The following is a 23099-nucleotide window of genomic DNA, read 5'->3' as shown; positions in this document are numbered from 1 at the left end:
CCAGTGAATTGTGATTCACATCAGGATATATTTGATAACTTGTCAATGTTAATGGTTGACTAAATTCAAGGACAGCAGAGGTCAATTATTTATGAAGAATTGATCTTTATGGCAAAAAATACAAATCCATATTGCATGAGGTTGCTCATCTAAAAGCCAAAATGAAGTTTGCGTTGAGGGATATGATGAATGGGACACCTTTTTAAGAGCCCTGAGATCCGATGTAATCCTGTTCCAGTGCAGCAGGCACTTCCATGTTTTTGATTTAACTAACCTGAAGACCAGGTGTGTTGAATTTAGGCAATCACTGATCAATTGGCTCAGTTGGTCAGGTGTTGTGCCTAGTTGGAACAAAATCCTGCAGTACTTCTGGCACTCCAGGAACAGGGTTACTTACCCCTGGTGTAGGCGCTTGCCTGCATGTAAACAAGGATAATGATGGGACATTGTCATTCATTCAACTGTGTCCTTATCAAGCGTCTCTGTAGGAGTGTTGATCTAGGGTCAGGGCCCCTTGTCCATGTAATCTTATTCATTGTGATCTATTTAAGGTGAAACTGATCCTAAATTGTCACTCCAATCTGAGATGCTTGATACATATGGTTCCTGAACCTTACATTTACATTTTAGTCATTTAGCAGACGCTCTTATCCAGAGCGACTTACAGTTAGTGAATACATAAAAAAAAAATTATACTGGCCCCTGTGGGAATCGAACCCACAACCCTGGCGTTGCAAACGCCATGCTCTATCAACTGAGCTACATCCCTGCCGGCCATTCCCTCCCCTACCCTGGACGACGCTGGGCCAATTGTGCGCCGCCCATGAGTCTTTATTTGATAATATGCTCTTCAAAGCTACACTTCATAGAACCACAAGTACATTTACATACAGAACATCTGGAAAGGGTACATTTACATTTTAGCATTAGAACAATTCTGAGAAGGATATCAATAAGATTAAAGAAACTTAACACTAGTCAGAGAAACATACAGAGCAAAGTTAATGGGCACAAATGAACGTGTAAACCTGAGATTAATAGAAGGGTGAATGTTGCAACCATCTCTAACCCTAAGTGTCCACTTACACCAGCCCTTTGACGACAAAACCAGAGACTACTGCAAGTGAAGGAAAATGGAGACAAATTCATGTCACGAAACTATGTGTTATAGTTGTGTATTGTCTTGAATGTGCACCATATATTGTGGTCCCTGTGTGCAAAGTTTTATGTAATGTTGCACAAACACTACTAGCTAGTAATGTTGTTGTGGTTGTATAATGTGGTATAGTAGGTCATCCCTGGCCCTAAGCCCTATGCAGACTGCACTCAGCAGGGCACGGAAAACAACCTGCCCCATCATCTCCCCGTTTCCCCTTGGCACACTACTATCCTCTCACCCCCACCCTCCTGCCTGCTCACGGGATCCAGTCCAGCCTGGGGCGGAAGTCCCTGTCCATCTGCTTGGTCTCGTCTTCCCCGGGGGGCTCAGAGGGGCTGGGGTTGGGGACATGGTTGAGATCGGGGTCTGGCAGCGGGCGCTGCTCGCAGGTGGCATGGGGTTGCATCTGCCAGGTGCCGTCCCGGTAGGTGCAGTAACACACGGTCTGCTCGTCTATCTCTACCCGCTCCCCTGCCGAGATCACTCTGTCGCCCACAAAACAGTTGGGCCCTGTAGGCAGGATGCAGAAAAATAAATATATCAGATGTATGTCAACATAAATGTGAATTGCATATGTTTTTGACAGTTAATTGTGTACCTAATGTGCTCTTTATCAGCATTGCAATAAGAAACTTCTGTAGTCTTATTGAAACCATCTCACTGTCATCCATTTGCAGCACCAATATGCTATACTTTGTAGAGTTACCTACACATCCATAAAGGCAGACATACAGTTGTGGCCAAATAAATTGGCACCCTTGCACTTTTCTTAAATAATTCCCTACACAAGAAACCCCTATTGAACTTCGCAAAAACCCACCTAAACAAGCCTAAATCCTGGGGGGAAATGTTCTATGGACCAATTAAACAAAATTAGAGCTATTTGGCAATAGAAATCAGCGCTATGTTTACCGACGACCAAACAATCCCTACAATCAAACATGGGGGAGTTTCAATAATGCTGTGGGATTGCTTTGCTGCCTCTTGTACTGGGGGGCTTAAACTCATGAAATCAGCAGACTATCAAGGTATTTTGTAGTCCAATGTTCAACCCAGTGTACAAAAACTGGGTCTCCATCGAAGGTTGTAGGTCTTCCAGCAGGAAAACAAACCCAAACACGCATCAAAAAGCACCCAGGAATGGTTCAAGAAGAAACACTAGACTGTTCTGGAGTGGCCAGCATTGAGTCCAGATCTGATTCCCATCTAAAACATATGGCGAGATCTGAAAACAGCAGTTGGTGGAAGGCACCCCTCAAACATTGCAGAATTGGAGCATTTTGCAGCTGAAGAGTGGGCCAAACTTCCAGTAGAAAGGAGCTAATTGAAGACTACAAGAAGCATTTGTCAGCAGTTATTGTATCTTGGCCAAAGGCTGTGCAACCAAATATTAGCTCTTGGGTGCTAATAATTGAGTCCATGCCATTTGTTTTTCTTTTCTAAATTAAAATTGTAAACTTAAGTTTCAAAAAACAAAATTGCTTCTTCAATGTTGAAAATCCAAATCCAATTATATACAGTGGGGGAAAAAAGTATTTAGTCAGCCACCAATTGTGCAAGTTCTCCCACTTAAAAAGATGAGAGAGGCCTGTAATTTTCATCATAGGTACACGTCAACTATGACTGACAAAATGAGAATTATTTTTCCAGAAAATCACATTGTAGGATTTTTTATGAATTTATTTGCAAATTATGGTGGAAAATAAGTATTTGGTCAATAACAAAAGTTTCTCAATACTTTGTTATATACCCTTTGTTGGCAATGACACAGGTCAAACGTTTTCTGTAAGTCTTCACAAGGTTTTCACACACTGTTGCTGGTATTTTGGCCCATTCCTCCATGCAGATCTCCTCTAGAGCAGTGATGTTTTGGGGCTGTCGCTGGGCAACACGGACTTTCAACTCCCTCCAAAGATTTTCTATGGGGTTGAGATCTGGAGACTGGCTAGGCCACTCCAGGACCTTGAAATGCTTCTTACGAAGCCACTCCTTCGTTGCCCGGGCGGTGTGTTTGGGATCATTGTCATGCTGAAAGACCCAGCCACGTTTCATCTTCAATGCCCTTGCTGATGGAAGGAGGTTTTCACTCAAAATCTCACGATACATGGCCCCATTCATTCTTTCCTTTACACGGATCAGTCGTCCTGGTCCCTTTGCAGAAAAACAGCCCCAAAGCATGATGTTTCCACCCCCATGCTTCACAGTAGGTATGGTGTTCTTTGGATGCAACTCAGCATTCTTTGTCCTCCAAACACGACGAGTTGAGTTTTTACCAAAAAGTTCTATTTTGGTTTCATCTGACCATATGACATTCTCCCAATCCTCTTCTGGGTCATCCAAATGCACTCTAGCAAACTTCAGACGGGCCTGGACATGTACTGGCTTAAGCAGGGGGACACGTCTGACACTGAAGGATTTGAGTCCCTGGCGGCGTAGTGTGTTACTGATGGTAGGCTTTGTTACTTTGGTCCCAGCTCTCTGCAGGTCATTCACTAGGTCCCCCCGTGTGGTTCTGGGATTTTTGCTCTCTGTTCTTGTGATCATTTTGACCCCACGGGGTGAGATCTTGCGTGGAGCCCCAGATCGAGGGAGATTATCAGTGGTCTTGTATGTCTTCCATTTCCTAATAATTGCTCCCACAGTTGATTTCTTCAAACCAATCTTGCTATTGCAGATTCAGTCTTCCCAGCCTGGTGCAGGTCTACAATTTTGTTTCTGGTGTCCTTTGACAGCTCTTTGGTCTTGGCCATAGTGGAGTTTGGAGTGTGACTGTTTGAGGTTGTGGACAGGTATCTTTTATACTGATAACAAGTTCAAGCAGGTGCCATTAATACAGGTAACGAGTGGAGGACAGAAGAGCCTCTTAAAGAAGAAGTTACAGGTCTGTGAGAGCCAGAAATCTTGCTTGTTTGTAGGTGACCAAATACTTATTTTCCACCATAATTTGCAAATAAATTCATTAAAAATCCTACAATGTGATTTTCTGGATTTTTTTTCCTCAATTTGTCTGTCATAGTTGACGTGTACCTATGATGAAAATTACAGGCCTCTCTCATCTTTTTAAGTGGGAGAACTTGCACAATTGGTGGCTGACTAAAAATTTTTCCCCCCACTGTATTATCTCAGCCTATGCTACCCTCTAGGGGTGTAACGATTCGTTTTAACAACGATTCGATTTGTATCACGATTCGTGGTTGTCGATACGATTCAATAATACAATATTGGTTCATTTAGAACGATACGATCCGAAACGATTCAGTGACTTGAAATCGATTCAGTAGCCTTTTAGCCAAAAATTCAACCAGTGTGACTGAAATAAATACCTGGATACTGGACAGTGCAGGTGAAGTTTCCTAGATTCCTGTTTCTTGTAAGGACCGCAATGGTGGCTTGATAATTTCTCGCTCGTCGGCTTCTCCTCTGTCGTCCGCCATGCTATGTTTTGTTGTCTTGGCGCCTTTGCGCTGCTGCTGGCGCGATGACGTCACGGATAGGCAGACTGAATCGAGTAATGTTTAAAGCCTTTATCATTAAAAGTGCTAAGAAAAAACATCCATATAAAGTCTGACGTGCTTAAATCCAATGGGTTATTTCCTAGTATCGATACAATCGATTTATTACATTTTAAAACGATGTTAGATCGATATATGTTGTCCAAAAGGCCAACTCGCCGAGCACAGATCGATGTAGTTGGATCATAGGAATATAAATCGATACATCGATGTAGTAGATGGATCGTTACACCCCTACTACCCTCCAGTCCCTCGACTTCTTGGCGCTGACGGAAACATGGATTACCACTGAAAACACTGCTACTCCTACTGCTCTCTCCTCGTCTGACCATGTGTTCTTGCATACCCAGAGAGCATCTGGTCAGCGGGGTGGTGGCACAGGAATCCTCATCCCTCCCAAGTTGACATTCTCTCTTTTTCCCCTGACCCATCTGTCTATCTCCTCATTTGAATTCCATGCTGTCACAGTCACTAGCCCATTCAAGCTTAACATCCTTATCATTTATCGACCTCCAGGTTCCCTTGGAGAGTTCATCAATGAGCTTGACGCCTTGATAAGTTCCTGTCCTGAGGATGGCTCACCCCTCACAGTTCTGGGTGACTTTAACCTCCCTACGTCTACCTTTGACTCATTTCTCTCTGCTGCCTCCTTTCCACTCCTCTCCTCTTTTGACCTCACCCTCTCACCGTCCCCCCATACTCACAAGGCAGGCAATACGCTTGACCTCATCTTTACTAGATGCTGTTCTTCTACTAATCTCACTGCAACTCCCCTCCATGTCTCTGACCACTACTTTGTATCCTTTTCTCTCTCGCTCTCCTCCAACACTACTCACTCTGCCTCTACTCAGATGGTAATGCGCCGTCGCAACCTTCGCTCTCTCTCTCCCGCTACTCTCTCCTCTTCCATCCTATCCTCTCTTCCCTCTGCTCAATCCTTCTCCCTCCAATCTCCTGATTCTGCCTCCTCAACCCTCCTCTCCTCCCTTTCTGCATCCTTTGACTTTCTATGTCCCCTATCCTCCCGGCCGGCTCGGTCCTCCCCTCCTGCTCCGTGGCTTGACGACTCATTGCGAGCTCACAGAACAGGGCTCCGGGCAGCCGAGCAGAAATGGAGGAAAACTAGACTCCCTGCGGACTTGGCATCTTTTCACTCCCTCCTCTCTACATTTTTTTCTTCTGTTTCTGCTGCTAAAGCCACTTTCTACCACTCTAAATTCCAAGCATCTGCCTCTAACCCTAGGAAGCTCTTTGCCACCTTCTCCTCCCTGCTGAATCCTCCTCCCCCTCCCCCCCTTCCTCCCTCTCTGTGGATGACTTCGTCAACCATTTTGAAAAGAAGGTTGACGACATCCGATCCTCGTTTGTTAAGTCAAATGACACTTTGACTTCTTTCTCCCCTCTCTCTCCAGATGAAATCTTGCGACTTGTGATGGCCGGCCGCCCAACAACCTGCCCGCTTGACCCTATCCCCTCCTCTCTTCTCCAGACCATTTCCGGTGACCTTCTCCCTTACCTCACCTCGCTCATCAACTCATCCTTGACCGCTGGCTATGTCTCTTCCGTCTTCAAGAGAGCGAGAGTTGCACTCCTTCTCAAAAAACCTACACTCGATCCCTCCGATGTCAACAACTACAGACCAGTATCCCTTCTTTCTTTTCTCTCCAAAACTCTTGAGCGTGCCGACTTTAGCCAACTCTCTTGCTATCTCTCTCAGAATGACCTTCTTGATCCAAACCAGTCAGGTTTCAAGACTGGTCATTCAACTGAGACTGCTCTTCTCTGTGTCACGGAGGCTCTCCGCACTGCTAAAGCTAACTCTCTCTCCTCTGCTCTTGTCCTTCTAGACCTGTCTGCTGCCTTTGATACTATGAACCATCAGATCCTCCTCTCCACCCTCTCCGAGTTGGGCATCTCCGGCGCGGCTTACTCCTGGATTGCGTCCTACCTGACAGGTCGCTCCTACTAAGTGGCGTGGCGAGAATCTGTCTCCGCACTACGTGCTCTCACCACTGCTGTCCCCCAGGGCTCAGTTCTAGGCCCTCTTCTATTCTCGCTATACACCAAGTCACTTGGCTCTGTCATATCCTCACATGGCCTCTCCTATCATTGCTACGCAGACGACACACAACTAATCTTCTCCTTTCCCCCTTCAGATAACCAGGTGGTGAATCGCATCTCTGCATGTCTGGCAGACATATCAGTGTGGATGACGGATCACCACCTCAAGCTGAACCTCGGCAAGACGGAGCTGCTCTTCCTCCCGGGGAAGGACTGCCCGTTCCATGATCTCGCCATCACGGTTGACAACTCCGTTGTGTCCTCCTCCCAGAGTGCAAAGAGCCTTGGCGTGACCCTGGACAACACCCTGTCGTTCTCCGCTAACATCAAGGCGGTGACCCGATCCTGTAGGTTCATGCTCTACAACATTCGGAGAGTACGACCCTGCCTTACACAGGAAGCGGCACAGGTCCTAATCCAGGCACTTGTCATCTCCCGTCTGGATTACTGCAACTCGCTGTTGGCTGGGCTTCCTGCCTGTGCCATTAAACCCCTACAACTCATCCAGAATGCCGCAGCCCGTCTGGTGTTCAACCTTCCCAAGTTCTCTCACGTCACCCCGCTCCTCCGCACACTCCACTGGCTTCCAGTTGAAGCTCGCATCTGCTACAAGACCATGGTGCTTGCCTACGGAGCTGTGAGGGGAACGGCACCTCCGTACCTTCAGGCTCTGGTCAGTCCCTACACCCAAACGAGGGCATTGCGTTCATCCGCCTCTGGCCTGCTGGCCCCCCTACCTCTGCGGAAGCACAGTTCCCGCTCAGCCCAGTCAAAACTGTTCGCTGCTCTGGCACCCCAATGGTGGAACAAGCTCCCTCACAACGCCAGGACAGCGGAGTCACTCACCACCTTCCGGAGACACTTGAAACCCCACCTCTTTAAGGAAAACCTGGGATAGGATAAAGTAATCCTTCTACCCCTCCTTACCCCACCCCCCCAAATTTAAAAAAAATATAATAATAACATATTGTAAAGTGGTTATCCCACTGGCTATAATAATATAATAATAATATGCCATTTATGCCAATATGCCATTTTATCCAAAGCGACTTACAGTCATGCGTGCATACATTTTTTTTTGTGTATGGGTGGTCCCGGGGATCGAACCCACTACCTTAGCGTTACAAGCGCCGTGCTCTACCAGCTGAGCTACAGAGGACCATGGCCTATAAGGTGAATGCACCAATTTGTAAGTCGCTCTGGATAAGAGTGTCTGCTAAATGACGTAAATGTAAATGTAAATGTAGAAGAAATAGGGAATTATTTAAGAGAAGTGGACGGGTGCCAACCGAACAAAAATATAAACGCAACATGCAACAATTTCAAAGATTTTACTGAGTTACAGTTCATATAAGGAAATCAGTCAATTTAATATAATTTAATTGGGCCCTAATCTATGAATTACACATGACTGGGAATACAGATATGCATATATTGGTCACAGATACATTAAAAAAAGGTGAGAGCTTGGATCAGAAAACCAGTCAGTATCTGGTGTGACCACCATTTGCCTCATGCAGCGCGACACATCTCCTTCGCATAGAGTTGATCAGGCTGTTGATTGTGGCCTGTGGAATGTTGTCCCACTCCTCTTCAATGGGTGTGCGAAGTTGCTGGATATTGGCGAGAACTGGAACACACTGCCGTACACGTCGATCCAGAGCATCCCAAACATGCTCAATGGGTGACATGTCTAGTGAGTATGCAGGCCATGGAAGAACTGGGACATTTTCAGCTTCCAGGAATTGTGTACAGATCCTTGCGACATGGGGCCATGCATTATAATTTTGAAAAATGAGGCGATGGCGGCAGATGAATGGTACGACAATGGGCCTCAGGATTTCGTCAAGGTATCTTTGTGTATTCAAATTGCCATTGATAAAATGAACGTTCAATTCTCTGGCAACAGCTCTGGTGGACATTCCTGCAGTCAGCATGCCAATTGCACGCTCCCTCAAAACTTGAGACATCTGTGGCATTGTGTTGTTTGACAAAACTGCACATTTTAGAGTGGTCTTTTATTGTCCCCAGCACAAGCTGCACCTGTGTAATGATCATGTTGTTTAATCAGCTTTTTGATATGCCACACCTGTCAGATGGATGAATTATCTTGGCAAAGTATAAATGCTCACTAACAGGGATGTAAACAAACTTGTGCACAAAATTGGAGAGAAATAAGCTTTTTGTGCGTATGGAACATTACTGGGATCTTTTATTTCATCTCATGAAACATGGGACCAACACTTTACATGTTGCAGAAAAAACGAAGGAAGGGAAGCGCTGCTAAGGTTCACAATAGTAGATTTTTGTAGACAGAAGGTGCTCTTTGGTAACATGGGTAAATTGGTCATCAAAAAGAAAGGAGGACCAAGGCACACTTCATATAATTAATTAAAATGCCTTTATTTGTATGGCATGTTCAATGGAAACAAAGTTTTTTAAAACTCTGACACGTTTCGGCTGCATGGCCTTCGTCAGGGAGTACCAAAATATGATAATACAATGTCCTTTACATGTTGTGTATGGAACATTTCTGGGATCGTTTATTTCAGCTCATGAAACATGGGACCAACACTTTAAATGTTGCGTTTATATTTTTGTTCAGTGTACATCTGCATTGCTTGCTCTTTGGGGTTTTAGGCTGGGTTTCTGTATAAGCACTTTGTGACAACTGTTGATGTAAAAAGGGCTTTATAAATAAATGTGATTGATTTATTGATTGAACTGTATACGGCGCACACACAAGCTGTTCCTTTACTGCCTGCTGTTGGATGGATGGCCCCATGACCCACATCGCCCCGCTATCCCACCAGGCTGGGGGTTAGTTACTATTCCTGTGTTGGACAGAGCACTATCGAGCTGTTTGATTGCATCCCTCTTTATTCAGTGTCCAAATTCAGTTATGTAATCTGTGCAATGCTGAATTCCATAGTTTAGTTCTAAGGATGCTTGGATCCCACATCAGTCACTAAATAATTGAAATATTTCCAAAACTCCTTGGCTTGACTTCTAACTAATGATTGAGCTTGATATGAATATGATGCACATAGCATTTTGAACATACAGTACAGATGGTAATAGTGCAGTGGAGCAGTGATAAAAGAAGAATTGAAGATATTGATGACCTTAGACTCCAACTCGGGGTAGCAGCCAACTACTGCCATCGTAAACATTATTATGTAAGAGCTGCAGCTGTCTTTATAATCAATATCACACACTGTGTCAAAGCTAATTATAGATGGTTGACATCAAATCAATGTTTATTGGTCATACACAGTTAAGCAGATGTTATAGCAGATGCAGCAAAATACTTGAGTTACATATGACCAGGCTTATGGATTCTGTATATTTGGATTGTATGTATAGGTCATATTATACAGATCACATCTGTGTGTATGTCCATCCTATCATTATAGCATGTAAACTGGTGTGCAAGAAATTGTGTCTTTCTGAGGGTAGAGACCATTTATGTGTTGGAAAGTTGTGTGTTTGTAGAGGTGAACTCACCAGTGTAGCAGACAGGACAGCAGTGGATGGGCTCATATGTAGGGTTGACACAGTGTGGTGCAGGACAATCAGAGATGGAACAGTACACCTCCCTGTTGGGCTCGCAACGACATCTCTCACAGCGTGACAACTGAAACAACAGGTTAGACACACCTTTAGACATATTTTCTACCACAGTCACTTTCTCTCAAAAGTTAAACTCTTGTGTTCTCCTGTCATTTGGAAGGAAGCATAATACTTGAGAAACATATGAAGCATGCGTCAATGTAATACCTGAATACTCTTTTCAATTAAAAAGAGATCATATGAAATGTCACCTCAGGCTAAAGGTCATGCCATCTCAACTGTTGACCCCTCACATGAGCCCTTGTTGATGGAGAGTACTGTTATGGTTACACTTGACAATAGGACTACATCTCTCATGCAAGAGGATAAATCAATAACCAATGTTCCCATCTCCACCATCAGGCTAGACACACACAAAAACACTGCTTTGACATAAGGAGTATAATAAACAAATTCCAAGATTCAACTTCGGATAATGTATACAAAGTCACTTAAAGTAGATCATATTTTTAATCAATGTTTCTTTAAAAAATAAATCTCACCCTGAATTCCTCGAGTATTCTGTACATTTTGCCACCATATACACACACTTTGCTAACTGCCTCACACACTGGACAGCAAGCCTTGTATTTAATCCGCGTACATCGAGGATGAATGCGAGGACACTTTGGTCGTATGCACACGGGTCCGTCTTCAGTGCAGGTGCACGGACAAGCAGATGGACTGGGATAGTACACCTCCCCGATGCTATACACAAATCCGTGGTCGTCTATGCACCACTTGCCCCGGTAATCCCCAAACTCGTACTCGGAGTCAGTATTGGTTGAGTATTCCGTCAATGTTTTGGGAATCGGGTAGAGGAGCGCGATGTAGAGGCAAAGAGCGCGGCTGTTCATCATTCCTGATTTCTATACTGTGACCATCTGGTGCGCCCTCGTGCTCTTTTCAAGAGCCGTGACGACGCATGGATTGCAGAGGAGGCAATGAGGTGAGAAAAGTGGGCATGCAATCACTTTCCCCCAATGGTCAACGAGATTTTACTCACAGTAGTAGCCCAAAAGAAATTTATTTTTTCCCAAATTAAAATTGTAAAATAATTAAGGAATGTTTGTTTGATATTATAGTGCCGATGTATCTAAATGCTGTGTTTTTCTTACTAACTAGGCAGGCTAAGCAATCAGTAGCCCTACATCTAGAGAAAGCCAATAAAACATTTGAAATAAGCCAATTGTCAGAAAGACAGAAATTACTTTTATTTGGGCAAGAGGCTTGACAGTACAAAAAAGATGCAAATTGCAGAGGCATAATAAAATCATTCAAATTCAAGTAAAACAGTCATTTGAATGCATAAGGTTTTATACACGGCAATAGGGTTTGACACAAACAGCTCATGTAAAACAGTTCTCAGTCATCCATTTGCTGTGATATAATAGGTGATATTCAAGGACTGACCATTTCATATGAATTCTGAATTTAATCCGTCACTAACAGTCCACACCCCTTTGATTACTAACTAAAAGTTAGATAAAAAAAGGCAACAAAAATAGCATGTAAAAACCATTGACAATTGGGTATGGAATAAATTAGGCCAAGGCCCTTCCCTGTTCTATCAACCCCAATAGCAAATAGCTAAAGAGGAACTGTTGACTTGTTGTGGTATGAATCCAGAGGTCCATAACAAGATCAATAGAAATGTCAAACACACAAACTGAGTGTGGAGATGGTGGAAGAACATCACCGGGTCATGTTTAATGGGCACAGGGTTGCATGACGTTGCAAACAACAACCTACAGAATGTACAAAACTATGGAATCACTTCTATACACATTCCAATATTTTGATATGCAGCACTGTGGCCACAAAACATGCCCCTAGTCTGCAGGTTGGGGGGGTGCTCAGAGAGAGGTGTGCCCTTCTACAGAGATGTTATTGGGAGGGCTGGCTGGGCGTTCCTCTGGGGCAGGCTCAGCTGAAGCAGGGGGGTCTGCAGGGGGTCCGGTGCTGCTCTCAGATGCGGCGGTGCTGTCACTGGTGCCCTCGTCCGTGACGCTCTCCACCGACGGGCCGTGCTGCTTCTCTGCAGCAGGGGTTGGTGTGCCCTCCTCAGCCTCTGGCTGGGTCTCAGATGTCTCTGATGCAGGCGTCTCTTCTGAAGGAAAGAGTGTAGGTCAGGGGTCTTTGTGTAGATCGTAATGATCATTGATCACAATGCTCAGTCTGAATGCCACAACAGTTAACGTGTTGTTTTCCCAACAACATGTTACGGCAATAAAAGCACTACATCATGCTTTTTCTTACTCCAAACAGCAAGTTCCTGAAATAACAATCGAGAAAATGCTTTAACCATAGCCCCCCCCATCTGTAGTTAGTGTTAGTGTGATGTTGGTATGACTGACCTGTCTCCATAGGGGTTGGCTTGTCCTGGTCCTCCGTGGTCTCTGTGGTTGGTGGGATGGTGTTGTTCTGTTCAGTGTTGGGCAGTGTAGACGAAGCAGAGGCTGCTGCCGCCTGTTGCTGCTCCTGGGCAGCCTTCTCTGCCTGCTCCGCCGCTTCCTTCTCCCTCTCCTCCGCCCGCCGCCTAGCAGCCTCCTCTGCCGCAGCAATCTCTGCTGCCAGCTTCTCCATGTCTACCTCCACCTTCTGACCGCACAGCTGCAAGCACAAACAAACCACACATCTAGTTTCAGACACTGCAGCTTTGAGCAGTTATGACAAATCTTACTTTTGTACAAAACACCAGAGCTACAAAGACAAACAAACTTCAAAAGTCACAGCTACAGACAGTGGCACAGAATACAAACCTAACATCACACAGCATGGCTGCTGATAAAAGTTAACAAATTAACTTCACTGGTACAAAAAGACTAAGGCTATCAGCTGTTGCACTTTGTATGAGGTGATTCTCACTGGACACTGGGGGCACATACCCGTTTGAGCTCACTGTTGAAGGAGTCTGTAGTCTCCAGGAACCTCCTCTTCTTGTCCTGGTGACGGTCCTCTATTTGCAGCAGCTCTGCTTCCAGCTTCCTCTGTGGAAAGGAACACGATAGTGTCAAACCAGACTATTAGGTGATTCCAGTCCAGTGCGTTTTCCACTAGCTTTGCTTACCTGGTGCACCATGAGGGACTGGACCTGGCGCTTGAGGACTTGCATGCGTGCAGTGGTGACGACAGAGCGCACATCTGGCACCACAATCTCACTGAGGATGTCACTGATGAGCCGGTGGTTCCTCTGGAAGCGAGCGGTGGCCGTGTGCTTCATGGAGAACCCATCGTCATAGTCTACGGGAAGGAGAGACACAAACGTTTGCTTTCATTACACACACAATATAGATAAACAAAAAAGTTACATGAGATACAGCATTTCTAGTCCCCGGGCCATTACCATCTGGGTCTTCAGCAGGCTGGATGCTCATGTAAGGTTCTCCCTTCTCGATGCGGGTCTGCCGTTGTCTGCTCTCCTCCTCCAGAGCCGCCTCGGCACGGTTCTTGGCGTTGATGTAGGCCAGGTAAGCCGGTGAGTTGTGGTAGGCCTTCAGGGAGTCGTTGTACTCAATCTATAGAGGCAGTAGTTATAAAATCTCAGTGAAAAACACAGTAATGGACATAATCATACTTGACTCATTTACCCCAGGCAAAATAGCTAGGGCATTGCAGAACTGCTGCTCCCAACTGCAAACTGTCATTCACTCACCTTTTCCGCTTCATATTCGTTCAAGTAGTCCTGCTTCTCCTCTTCAGTGAGGTCCCTCCACATGCCACCAATAATCTTTCCAATCTCCCATAACTTCAGATCTGGATTGGAGGCTTTGACTTGGTCCCAGACCTAGCAAAAAGGAGGCACCATGGTCAAAACAGAGCAGCAACTAAGCAGGAAAATGTATGTAAATACACAAAGAGAGGAGGAAACAGAGGGAGAGAAAGATTTGATTTGGAGGAGACAAAGGGAAAGCAAGCACAACAGGTCACACAGAAACAAGGACAGACAGAATCAACGATGAAGACAGGTGTTGAAGAGGAGTGGATCCGGACGGTGGTGTAACTCAGCTGTCTCCGACCTCCAATCCAGAGGGGTTAACAGGGGGGGGGGTCCCCGGCCATCCAGACGGTTGGCTGGGTGACCCCCTGTACAAGCAGTAAAAGTAGACACCGTGGGTGTCTTACCTTCCTGCTTACCTTCCGGCTGTACCGCATGTAGGGCATCAGCGGCTTGTCTGGCGGTTTGGGTGGCTTGGGAACAGTGATTCCTGAGGAATTCTGGGAAAGAGATCCCAACAAAAGATCAACAGGTCAAACCAATGCACATATTTATTACAGAAAACAACACTAATATAACACTTATGTACTACTATGAAAAAGGGGCACAACTGAAAATGACACAATCTGCTTTAAATAAAGCTATTAAGGAGACTCATTCCAAAATGTTGAACCTTATTTTTTGGATAGTATTTCATGCATAGCTGGTATGTAGAGGACAAATTATTGCCCTCTCAGTGTTGAATATTAGAGGGCTCTAAGTCAAATGAAAACGTCTCAGTTTTGGCTGCCCTGTGATTAAACACCAACCAGTATGAACCTCTGACATGCCAAGTCATGAGCCTTGGATGGACGGGGCAACATGCTGCTGCTACCTAGCAGGCTGTACAAGCAGGGGAGGGGCATGTCAGAGAAGCAACCGCTCTAACATGATATGATACATTTGCATCAAGAGGAGTGGGACAAGATGAGGGGAGCTGGTGACACTTCTAACAAACAATCACGTGGTTGGTGGGTCATCAAGTTGAGCATCACATCAGTTGGGAGTAAGATGATCGTGACTGTTTTACAGAAGATTATAGGATGACTTTGGGGCAACTACTGACCTCACTTGACCATCAGCTGTTTTTGTTGTACCTTTTAACCCCCCAAAAATAATTATTTCCTGCATGTTAAATATTTTTGTTTCACCCTTCTATTCTTGTACCAAACACTTTTGAATGGCAGTTATGGATCAGCTGATGCTTAATTTCTATTTTCTCCCAATTATCCTTGTTTCACTCAGGGAATAGCCAGCCTTACTCCTTGGGCTCTAGCCCTGGATGGCATTGGTCCTACCATTACCCTGTTGTTGCTGCCGGTATTCCCTCCCAGCCTGTAGTTGTTGTAGGCCAGATGGCTGTATGGGTTGTACCCCACAAACCCAGGGGTGTTGGGCACTTGCTGATGGAGACAAATGAGACAAAACACAAATGAGAAATGACACAAACAAAGGGGAGGGACAAAAAAAAACAGAAAAGGAGAGTTTTGGGGGGGTAATGATTTGCATAGCATAGTCATGCAAAAGAAGCCATCTTGAAAACAAAGCTGCGCATATGGTCATTGGCTTGTTTTGTCATAGGAGCATCTCAAAATAAAAATATGTCAGAGGGAGGTAACAGCTGGTAACTGGCCAGTTCTACTTCCATCTATTGATGTTCAAAATGTATAGCAGCATGTGATTTACAGTACCAGTCAAAAGTTTGGACACCTACTCATTCCAGGGTTTTTCTTTATATTTTAAAAACTATTTTTTACATTGTAGAATAATAGTGAAGACATCTAAACTATGAAATAACACATATGGAATCATGTAGTAACCAAAAATGTTAAACAAATCAAAATATATTTTATATTTGAGATTCTTCAAAGTAGCCACCCTTTGCCTTGATGACAGCTTTGCACACTATTGGCATTCTCTCAACCAGCTTCATGAGGTAGTCACCTCGAATGCATTTCAATTAACAGGTGTGCCTTGTTAAAAGTTAATTTGTGGAATTTCTTTCCTTCTTAATGCATTTGAGCCAATCAGTTGTGTTGTGACAAGGTAGGGGTGGTATACAGAACATTGCACTATTTGGTAAAAGACCAAGTCCATATTATGGCAAGAACAGCTCAATAAGCAAAGAGAAATTACAGTCCATCATTACTTTAAGACATTAAGGTCAGTCAATCGGGAAAATTTCAAGAAGTGCAGTCGCAAAAACCATCAAGCGCCATGATGAAACTGGCTCTCTCATGAGGACCGCCACAGGAAAAGGAAGACCCAGCGTTACCTCTGCTGCAGAGGATAAGCTCATTAGAGTTAACTGCACCTCAGATTGCAGCCCAAATAAATGCTTCACAGAGTTCAAGTAACCTGTTCAGAGGAGACTGCGTGAAATCAGGCCTTCATGGTCAAATTGCTGCAAAGAAACCACTACTAAAGGACACCAATAATAAGAAGAGACTTGCTTGGGCCAAGAAACACGAGCAATGGACATTAGACTGGTGGAAATCTGTCCTTTGGTCTGATGAGTCCTAATTTGAGATTTTGGGTTCCAACCGCCGTTGTGAGACGCAGAGTAGGTGAACGGATGATCGCTGCATGTGTGGTTCCCACCGTGAAGCATGGAGGAGGTGTGATGGTGCTTTGCTGGTGACACGGTCAGTGATTTATTTAGAATTCAAGGCACACTTAACCAGCATGGCTACCACAGCATTCTGCAGCGATACACCATCCCATCTGGTTTGTGCTTAGTGGGACTATCATTTGTTTTTCAACAGGACAATGAACCAACACACCTCCAGGCTGTGTAAGGCCTATTTTACCAAGAAGGAGAGTGATGGAGTGCTGCATAAGATGACCTAGCCTCCACAATCACCCGACCTCAACCCAATAAGATGGTTTGGGATGAGTCGGACGGCAGAGTGAAGGAAAAGCAGCCAACAAGTGCTCAGCATATGTGGGAACTCCTTCAAGACTGTTGGAAAAGCATTCCAGGTGAAGCAGGTTGAGAGAATGCCAATAGTGTGCAAAGCTGTCATCAAGGCAAAGGGTGGCTACTTTGAAGAATCTCAAATATAAAATATATTTTGATTTGTTTAACACTTTTTTGGTTACTACATGATTCCATTTTGTGTTATTTCATAGTTTTGATGTCTTCACTATTATTCTACAATGTAGAAAATAGTAAAAATCCTTGAATGAGTAGGTGTGTCCAAACTTTTGACTGGTACTGTAGATGATGGGAGAATGTTTTTGTCTGAGCCACATGCTTGCAAATGTGTTCACAGAACAGCCTGAGCTAATATGTCTGGCATTGGGAGAAAATGGGAGGACTGGTGTTGGATGGTGTGTGATACTTACAGTTGTAGGGGCTGGGGTGGGGGGAGGTGCATATGATGGCCTTTCTGTGTAAAATAAAAGTGAAGACCGTTCAGACATACAGAACAAAAAGTGTAAATTGGACTCCCTGTATCAATTAAGCTCTATAATGTTTTTAACGCTTAACTAAACCTACATGTCAGTTCTATCAGTCCCATGTACTCATGAATAACCGTTTTTACAATACAGGGCACAGATTTCTTTAAACTGGTGAAAATCCTCAACCCATGTCGCTTTTTAGTCTGTTTGTACGCTTGAGGGGAGGATTCACAGTGCAGTATTCTCATTTGGTTCCCCTTCATTTTTTGGGGTCATTTAGCAGATGCTCTTATCTAGAGCAACTTACAGTAGCATTAAGGTTAAGTGCCTTGCTTAAAGGCACATCAAGAGATTTTTCACCTAGTCAGCGCAGGTATTTTAACCAGCGACCTTTCTGTTACTGGCCAAAGGCTCTTAGCCTAGCGGTTATCTGCCGCCCCAATTCAAAACAAATTGACATAAATATCTCCTTACTTGACATCTTCGCTGAGGAATTGTGGATTTCAAGCTATTCTCGTCATTGGCGCTGTAATAAAAACATTGAGCATGTTATAGGCAAATAACAATAACAATGCAAAAAATGGCTAGTGCTGCCCAGTGCCAGAGATTAACAGATTATGGCATTTTGGAAGCATGCTGAACTCTAAAGACAGTGGGATTCACACTGTTGTTGGCTCATTGAATACAATGTTACCAGTAAACTGCATACAAAACATGGTGTAATTTCTTTAAAATATGAAATAAACTACTTTAAAGCACTTTCTATACCGAGAGACTAGCTCTCGTCCAAGCATGCAGCTCGTCAGATCCGACGCAAACTCAGTGGCGGCATAGAACATGCTCAAAAAGTACTTTATTTCGTATTTGGGATAAATGGCAACCTACGAATACATATATATTTTTAATCCAGAACCCTAGTAACATCTCTACTTTCATAAATTAATAAAGTATAGTGAAGCTTGTCATGAATGCAGCCTCATACTGAGCCAATTAAGTTATCGTTAGTTGTCATCGCAGCGATGTGAACAGAGCAAACTAGCAACTGGAAGGTTGAAACCGTATTGAAACTGGCCTATCAAATGTATTTTGTTTCTGTCAAAATTGCGTCAGGCGTATAACAATTAGATTGAATTATTAACCAATTGCAATGCTACGATACTAGTACTTGACTAGAGACAGATGCAAATACGAGATGCCAGTGTGTGAGAATCTAGCCGACAACGCCAATGATGACGCAATCGTTGGAAAATGGCGAGGAGTGGCTGTTAGTACTAAAACAGAGCTAGCCGCATAGCCCGAGCGCTAGTTAGTTAACTATTTACTAACGATGGACGCTAACGTTAGTTCAACTTCCAAACTAGCCAGCAAGCAAAGTTACAAAACATAGCAAGCTTGCTAATCTAGGAAGCAGAGTTAACGTTAACAGCTAACAGTTACGGTTCGCTAGCTCTTAAACCCTTCTCCATATGTAGGGTTTTCAGCGGTTACATTGGCCCACATTTGGCTCCATGTGAACTACAATGCCGACGCTGTGTTCGAACGTTTAGAAAAGTCAATAGCCACTCCTTCAAACCAATTTTCGAAACATATGTTCCTTATCTTTTATCTGAGTGAGAAAGAATCTTTCAAATACAATACACTTAATGTAACAGTATTGCATAGATTCATAAATTGTGTGTTTCTCCAGTTGAAGAACTACACTTCCTCTGTAGCTCAGCTGTAGCTCAGCTGGTAGAGCACGGCGCTTGTAACGCCAAGGTAGTGGGTTCGATCCCCGGGACCACCCATACACAAAAATGTATGCACGCATGACTGTAAGTCGCTTTGGATAAAAGCGTCTGCTAAATGGCATATTATTATTATTACTTCCTTCCCAGTTACGCTTACATAGGCGTTCAAGCAAGCTAGATAGCTAATTAGAACAGGTGGCCCCCATTTTAAAAAAAAAGTGGTTGTCCCACTGGCTATCATAAGTTGAATGCACCAATTTGTAAGGAGCGTCTGCTAAATGATGTACATTTAAATTTTAAAATGTTTTCCGTCTGGCTTCCGTAAACAAGAGATGGACTGGAGATTTGGCCTTGTGTGAACACTAACTCTATAAAAAAGGTGTGTAGTAATTGAACCTTTTGTTCTTTCAAAAAATTATTTATCGCTGATATGAAAGATACGTTCCTTATGTTTCCAAAAAACTTACCGCAAGCGATGCGTGTTAATGCTTAGAGCAAGCGTCGGGGCTCTGAACAAAACCTCCCCTGGTCAGAAGATATCGTTAATAGGCGCTAAAGCGGTTAGCGTCTGAATGGGGTCACAGTTAGCTAGCTAACGTTAGCTAAGCCTTGCTTGCAAGTAAATGCAGATTTTATTTAGTTTGAATGGAAATCCAATTCTGAAATTATCTCCACATCCATCTGACCTTTTCGAAAAGTAAAATGCAAAACTAGGGAAATGATATACACTTGAAAATGAACTCACCCCGAGTTCCTTTCTTTGTTCCCTCAACAGCGCGTCTGTCATTTTTTTTCCGCTGGTGAATAACTGCGGATTAAAACCCTATTTCATAGAACACGCCGTCTACTGTTTCGGAGAGGGACCGCCGTTCTGCACCCAGTGAGTTAATGTGCTTTATCTTTACTTACCGCTAGGTGGCTGCAGAACACCGCCACTAATTTTAATCTAATAAAATAAAATAAAATGTATTGGTCACACACATGGTTAGCAGATGTTATTGCGAGTGTAGCGAAATGCTTTTGCTTCTAGTTCCGACAGTGCAGCAATATCTAGCAAGTAATATCTAACAGTTCCACAACAAAAACCTAATACACACAAATCTAAGTAAAGAAATGGAATAAGAATATATAAATATATGGATGAGAAATGTCATAATCAGAGTGGCATAGGCTAAGCTGCAATAGATAGTATAGAATACAGTATATACATATGAGATGGGTAATGCAAGATATGTAAACATTATTAAGATGGTTAGTCCCCTGTAGCTCAGTTGGTAGAGCATGGTGCTTGCAACGCCAGGGTTGTGGGTTCGTTTCCCACGGGGGGCCAGTATGAAAATGTATGCACTCAATAACTGTAAGTCGCTCTGGATAAGAATGTCTGCTAAATGACTAAAATGTAAAATGTTAATGCAAGATATGTAAACATTATTAAAGTGACTAGTGTTCCATTTATTAAAGTGGCCAGTGATTTTCAAGTCTGTATGTAGGCACTCTCTGTGCTAGTGATGGCTGTTTAACAGTCTGATGGCCTTGAGATAGAAGCTGTTTTTCAGTCTCTCAGTCCCAGCTTTGATGCACCTTTACTGACCTTGCCTTCTGGATGATAGCGGGGTGAACAGGCAGTGGCTCGGGTGGTAGTTGTCCTTGATTATCTTCAAACTGCTGTTAGGTATTGCATGGCTGCCTTTGGTCATGGCTTGAGCAAAGATAAGACAAAACTGAACTTAGGTCAGCTCTCCATCCCATACCGTTATTGTTGAAGTTCAAGCACAGACAGACACCTTAATCTGATTGTCCTCCCCTCCTCAAGATGTTTCACACAAATGTTTCACCGAACACATAAAAAGGGTATGCTTGAGATTCGAGCTCAATTAAAGTTCTTTAGCCTTTATAAAGCCCTGTAACTTAGTAAAGTACAGTTTCAGTTCACTTGTATAACAGCACCACTTCTTGACCAAATTGAGGGCGAGATGTGTGGGAGTATGTCCCCAGAGCTTCCATGTTGCTGTGAGTGACCTGGATATGTATTAGCCTTCTCCGTTTTATTCAAAGGATTGCTGCCAGAGTGCATCCCCAGAAAGAAGTAGACAGACTGGGGTAAGCCCTAATAATGAAGGGGAGCTTTTCTCCAGAAGATCAGACATCTAGGCTGAACCTCTTGTGTATGTGTTGCATTTACATTTACATCATTTAGCAGACGCTCTTATCCAGAGCGACTTACAAATTGGTGCATTCAACTTATGATAGCCAGTGGGACAACCACTTTTTTATTTATTTTATTTATGGGGGGTGGGGGAAGAAGGATTACTTTTATACTATTCCAGGTATTCCTTAAAGAGGTAGGGTTTCAAGTGTCTCCGGAAGTTGGTCAGTGACTCCGCTGTCCTGGCGTCGTGGGGGAGCTTGTTCCACCATTGGGGTGCCAGAGCAGCGAATAGCTTTGACTGGGCTGAGCTGGAACTGTGCTTCCGTAGAGGTAGGGGAGCTAGCAGGCCAGAGGTGGATGAACGTAGTGCCCTCGTTTGGGTGTAGGGTCTGATCAGAGCCTGAAGGTAAGGAGGTGCCGTTCCCCTCACAGCTCCATAGGCAAGCACCATGGTCTTGTAGTAGATGCGAGCCTCAACTGGAAGCCAGTGGAGTGTGCGGAGGAGCGGGGTGACATGAGAGAACTTGGGAAGGTTGAACACCAGACGGGCTGCAGCGTTCTGGATAAGTTGTAGGGGTTTAATGGCACAGGCAGGGAGCCCAGCCAACAGCGAGTTGCAGTAATCCAGACGGGAGATGACAAGTGCCTGGATTAGGACCTGTGCCGCTTTCTGTGTAAGGTAGGGTCGTACTCTGCGAATGTTGTAGAGCATGAACCTGCAGGATCGGGTCACCGCTTTGATGTTAGCGGAGAACGATAGGGTGTTGTCCAGGGTCACGCCAAGGTTCTTTGCACTCTGGGAGGAGGACACAATGGAGTTGTCAACCGTGATGGCGAGATCATGGAGCGGGCAGTCCTTCCCCAGGAGGAAGAGCAACTCAGTCTTGCCGAGGTTCAGCTTGAGGTGGTGATCCGACATCCACACTGATATGTCTGCCAGACATGCAAAGATGCGATTCGCCACCTGGTTATCAGAAGGGGGAAAGGAGAAAATTTATTGTGTGTCGTCTGCGTAGCAATGATAGGAGAGACCATGTGAGGATATGACAGAGCCAAGTGACTTGGTGTATAGAGAGAATATGTTATATGTTGCTCGAATATGGTACGAGCAACCCCTTCCTCCGTCCTGTCCTCCGACTTGGCATCGGAAGGTCTACCCGTCTCCTCTCCTGAAGCCTCCCGCTCCTTATCTTGAAATGAGAGAATTCGCTCTCTCATTAAACCCTCCCTGACTAGCACCAAAAGCTCTGCCTTTAGGGCTTTCTCAGGGACAACAATTCCATAATGGTGAGCAATAGCGAAAATATCTGTTTTCCGAAACCTCACCAAACTATCAACAGAGGGCGCTTCAATGAACTTGGAGATGGCTGAGGCAGCCATCTTGTATACAGCTGCCTCCTGAATACACACAAACTAAACAAGTCACCCAAACTCACAACCTACCATCACACCTCAATCACAACTCAGAGAGCTCAGTGCAGCAGGGTCCGGTGGGTTTAATGAAATCCCGGACGAACCCCCATTATGTTACGCACGCCTCTCGGAAGAGGGAACGCAACACCCTGCTACAACTCAACTCTCCGTGGTGTGAAAGAGGTATGGGACTGTAGGTGTGAGTAAGGATGACAAAAGGCAGAGAATACCGTTAACAGGGAATTTATTCCTTCGCACGGTAAGTTTGGGGAAAAGGGGCTGGACGGAACCAAAGCAAAGA

The 23099-nt window shown here is 44.3% G+C and overlaps 2 protein-coding genes across 7 annotated transcripts; both read right to left on the bottom strand.

The window, feature by feature from the left end:
* Nucleotides 1-760: 760 nt before the first annotated feature.
* Nucleotides 761-11203, bottom strand: LOC121570420 (von Willebrand factor C domain-containing protein 2-like). Its single transcript, XM_041881880.2, has 3 exons — nt 10848-11203; nt 10240-10369; nt 761-1669 (listed from the first exon to the last, which is right to left on the bottom strand). Exons 1-3 carry the CDS (start codon nt 11199-11201, stop codon nt 1416-1418), a joined length of 738 nt encoding a protein of 245 aa, XP_041737814.1. The 5' UTR covers nt 11202-11203; the 3' UTR covers nt 761-1415.
* Nucleotides 11204-11536: 333 nt separating this feature from the next.
* LOC121569050 (SWI/SNF-related matrix-associated actin-dependent regulator of chromatin subfamily E member 1) lies at nt 11537-20084 on the bottom strand. Of its 6 annotated transcripts, none has more exons than XM_041879657.2 (11): nt 19982-20084; nt 17981-18032; nt 17450-17493; nt 15400-15504; nt 14470-14562; nt 14000-14131; nt 13691-13862; nt 13415-13587; nt 13233-13334; nt 12702-12957; nt 11537-12454 (listed from the first exon to the last, which is right to left on the bottom strand). In XM_041879657.2, exons 2-11 carry the CDS (start codon nt 17985-17987, stop codon nt 12201-12203), a joined length of 1338 nt encoding a protein of 445 aa, XP_041735591.1. In that variant the 5' UTR covers nt 17988-18032; nt 19982-20084; the 3' UTR covers nt 11537-12200. The 6 variants fall into 6 exon arrangements, with proteins under 6 accessions (XP_041735591.1, XP_041735595.1, XP_041735594.1 ...); XM_041879661.2 differs by having other exon boundaries at nt 14482-14562; XM_041879660.2 differs by having other exon boundaries at nt 15406-15504.
* Between the last annotated feature and the right edge of the window lie 3015 nt (nt 20085-23099).

The sequence above is a fragment of the Coregonus clupeaformis genome, unplaced genomic scaffold (genome assembly GCF_020615455.1).
Source record: "Coregonus clupeaformis isolate EN_2021a unplaced genomic scaffold, ASM2061545v1 scaf0057, whole genome shotgun sequence".
NCBI lineage: Eukaryota > Metazoa > Chordata > Actinopteri > Salmoniformes > Salmonidae > Coregonus > Coregonus clupeaformis.
The sequence above is the reverse complement of the archived record's forward strand: the minus strand, read 5'-3'. Positions and strand labels throughout refer to the sequence as shown.